General features: G+C 67.5%; 1 protein-coding gene across 1 annotated transcript in view; it reads right to left on the bottom strand.

Moving 5' to 3' along the window:
• Positions 1-2628, bottom strand: part of LOC105853267 (rap guanine nucleotide exchange factor 1-like) — an 11176-nt gene extending 8548 nt beyond the window's left edge. Inside the window, exons 1-2 of the mRNA XM_012721198.1 lie at positions 2624-2628; positions 761-917 (exon numbers count right to left, since the gene is read on the bottom strand). Of these exons, the coding sequence (XP_012576652.1) occupies positions 761-917; positions 2624-2628 (162 nt within the window). The remainder of the gene's footprint in view (positions 1-760; positions 918-2623) is intronic.
• Positions 2629-2681: the final 53 nt, after the last annotated feature.

Raw genomic sequence — 2681 nt, 5'->3', positions numbered from 1 at the left:
GCCCGCGGCCAGCGCTGCCTGCCTGGCCTCCCCTGCTGACCGGCACGCTCCGGGGGTCCCGAGCCCACCCCCAAGCTCCTGGGGAGGGCGGGTCCGGAGGCAGCGCTCGGGAATCCGGCGCGTGGCGACGGGGCTGAGCTCCCGGGAAGGCATCACTTTACACCTGGGGTGCGACGGCCTCAATTACGCCTGCGTGGGGGGGTCCCCAGAGGACGCCGCTTTCCCACGCCGAGACCTGCGCCCCCAGCGCCGCGCAAGCGGCAGCGAGCAGTGGGGCCTGGGCCCCCGCATGCCACCGCCCTGCGCTTCCGCGGCCCTGCGCGGCCCCCACGGCGCCCGCTTCACAGGTGAGGTGACCGAGCACGGAGCGCCGAGCCAGCGGCCCACGGGCACTGGCCAGTCCGGCTGCACGCCGCGTCGGGGGTTTCGGCAGCCAGCCACTCCCCTCGTCCCGGCCCTGCTCCTACCGGGAGCCCCAGCAGGTGTTCAGTGCGGAGAGGAAGCTGCCGACGTGCGGGGTCTGTCCGAGGCGATGCCAACGCCATCTCTCGCTGCCCGAGCTCGCCCACACCCGCTCCGCTCCCGACGACGCCCAGCACAGGCCTCAGCCCCTGGCAGCTCTCGTGGCTGCGGGGCCCTGGCACCCCAGAGAAAGGGACAACAGCTGACCAGTGCTGCCCAGGTGCTGGGAGGCCTTGAGCCCAGGCCCGAAGGGGGCCGCCTGCGGGGCAGCAGCTGGGCCCTGCCCGGCCGCCCCTACCTTCACTCCGTCCAGCACGGCCTTGATGACCCCCTTCACCGTGGTCACCATCTCTTTGTCTTCGGAGTTGACACCTTCCAGCATCACTTGGTCAGACCAGCGAATGAGGTTGGCGAGGCTCTGGTACACCCGGCTGTAGCAGGAGGACAGGGCCGAGCTGAGGGACAGAGGTTGCAGCAGGTCAGGGCTCGCCCACAGCGAGGCACGGAGCTGGCGTCGCGGGGCCGAGGGGCTAAGATCCGTACCTCCTTGCAGCAGACAAACTCTCCTTGCTGAAACTACCTCCTGACACCCAAGATTCTGTGGAACTTAGTTTCCAGTCTGTTAAACATCTTCCACTTCCCAAATACAACAGGCCACCGGCCCAGGCGGCTAACATGCGTCCAGCCCGCACCCCCGCAGGCCAGGACAGGCGAGTCCCTGGCCACGCCAGTGCTGAGGCCTCTCCGGTTAGGCTGGGTCTGTGCTGGGGAGTCAACAGTGGCCACAGAGGTCCACTAAAGGACCGGCCCTTAGACATGGACCACGATGTACCTGCACTCGCCCACACGTGGCCGGCTCGTCGCCTGGACCCTGGCCACGGCGGGCGTCCCTGGCCACAGCCGGTGTTGGGAGGCGCTTGGACTCAGTCCAGACCAGCCCTGAGGCAGGCGCCTGGGGCTGCAGAGCGGTGGCCAAAATGAAGAATTTCCACTTTCCTCAGAGTTTTAATTAAACAGAAAACTTCCCCTAGTGATAATGGAAAGGTTTAGTTCCCACTTCAAGTATTAGGTATGACACAAAGGAAGAGCAACAGCAGAGAAGGTGTGTGGGCCGACCCTCCACTGCAAAACAGAGAAAGAACAGGCAGCATTTAGGGGTGAAAGGTGTAATTTTGAGGAGAATATGCAATACTGTAGGATGTGACGAAAACAAGACCTGAAAACAAACCCATGGAAAAGCAAAGCCTGAACCGACAGCACGCTGGAGAGAGGTGCTGGTGAGCCCGACAGGTGAGCCATCAGGTGAGCCGACAGGTGAGCCCGGCAGGTGAGCCGTCAGGCGAGCCCGCACAGACGCTGTTCAGCCGGTCACCCTGCTCTGTGTGTCCCAACAGGGCACGAGCGGGGTCAGAGGCCGCCCCACAGAACGGCGAAAGGCGCCCGGGCAGGGTGTGCGAGGGGCGCGAGGGCAGCTGCAGTGGGCGGGGGGGTCTCCGCCCAGGGAGGCGAGCAGAGGCGAGGCGAGACGGGAGCCGGCGGTGCGGCTCAGGGCTCCCCTAGCGCGGCTCGCCGTGCGGCCGGGCCACGCCTGGCAGGAGGTGTGTGCCCACGGCCGTGCCTGGGCGGCTGGGAAAGTGGCGCCTCCCTTATTAGCTGGGGGCAGAATCTTCTGGCGGCAGGAGGATCGGACACTGAGAAGGCAGGGAGGGCGGCCACCCGCCAGCCTGCTGGACCAGCCCCGCGGCCTGCGCCGAGGCGGAGCACCTTCTCGGGAACCAGGGCTGGGCCGCCGGGACAGCCTGTGGCCAGCCTGTGGCCGGGCCAGGGTGGGCTCGTGGGCGGGGCTCCCGCCTGGACAGCAGGGCGGGCCGGTGGCCGCTGCCTGACCCCCCCTCCCTCCCCGACACAGAGCTCTTCTACCTCTCGCACAAGCTGGTGGACTTGTATCCCAGCAGCCCCGTAAGTCCCACCGGGTTTGGCGCTGGAGGGGAGCGGCGCTCGGCCCCCGCTCCTGGGCCGCCGTGGTGGGGCGTGCAGGCGGCGGGGTGCGGCTGCGGGGTCTCGGGCCCGGCCCACGTGGGGGTCCTGGTCGAGTCGGGGCGCGGCTCGGTCACGGTGACTCACCTCGCAGGTGTCCTGGTTTGCGGTGGGGTGCTACTACCTCATGGTGGGCCACAAAAACGAGCACGCCAGGAGGTACCTCAGGTAGGGCCTGCGCA

The sequence above is a fragment of the Condylura cristata genome, unplaced genomic scaffold (genome assembly GCF_000260355.1).
Source record: "Condylura cristata isolate star-nosed mole 26May11 unplaced genomic scaffold, ConCri1.0 scaffold00006, whole genome shotgun sequence".
Taxonomy (NCBI): Eukaryota; Metazoa; Chordata; class Mammalia; order Eulipotyphla; family Talpidae; genus Condylura; species Condylura cristata.
The sequence above is the reverse complement of the archived record's forward strand: the minus strand, read 5'-3'. Positions and strand labels throughout refer to the sequence as shown.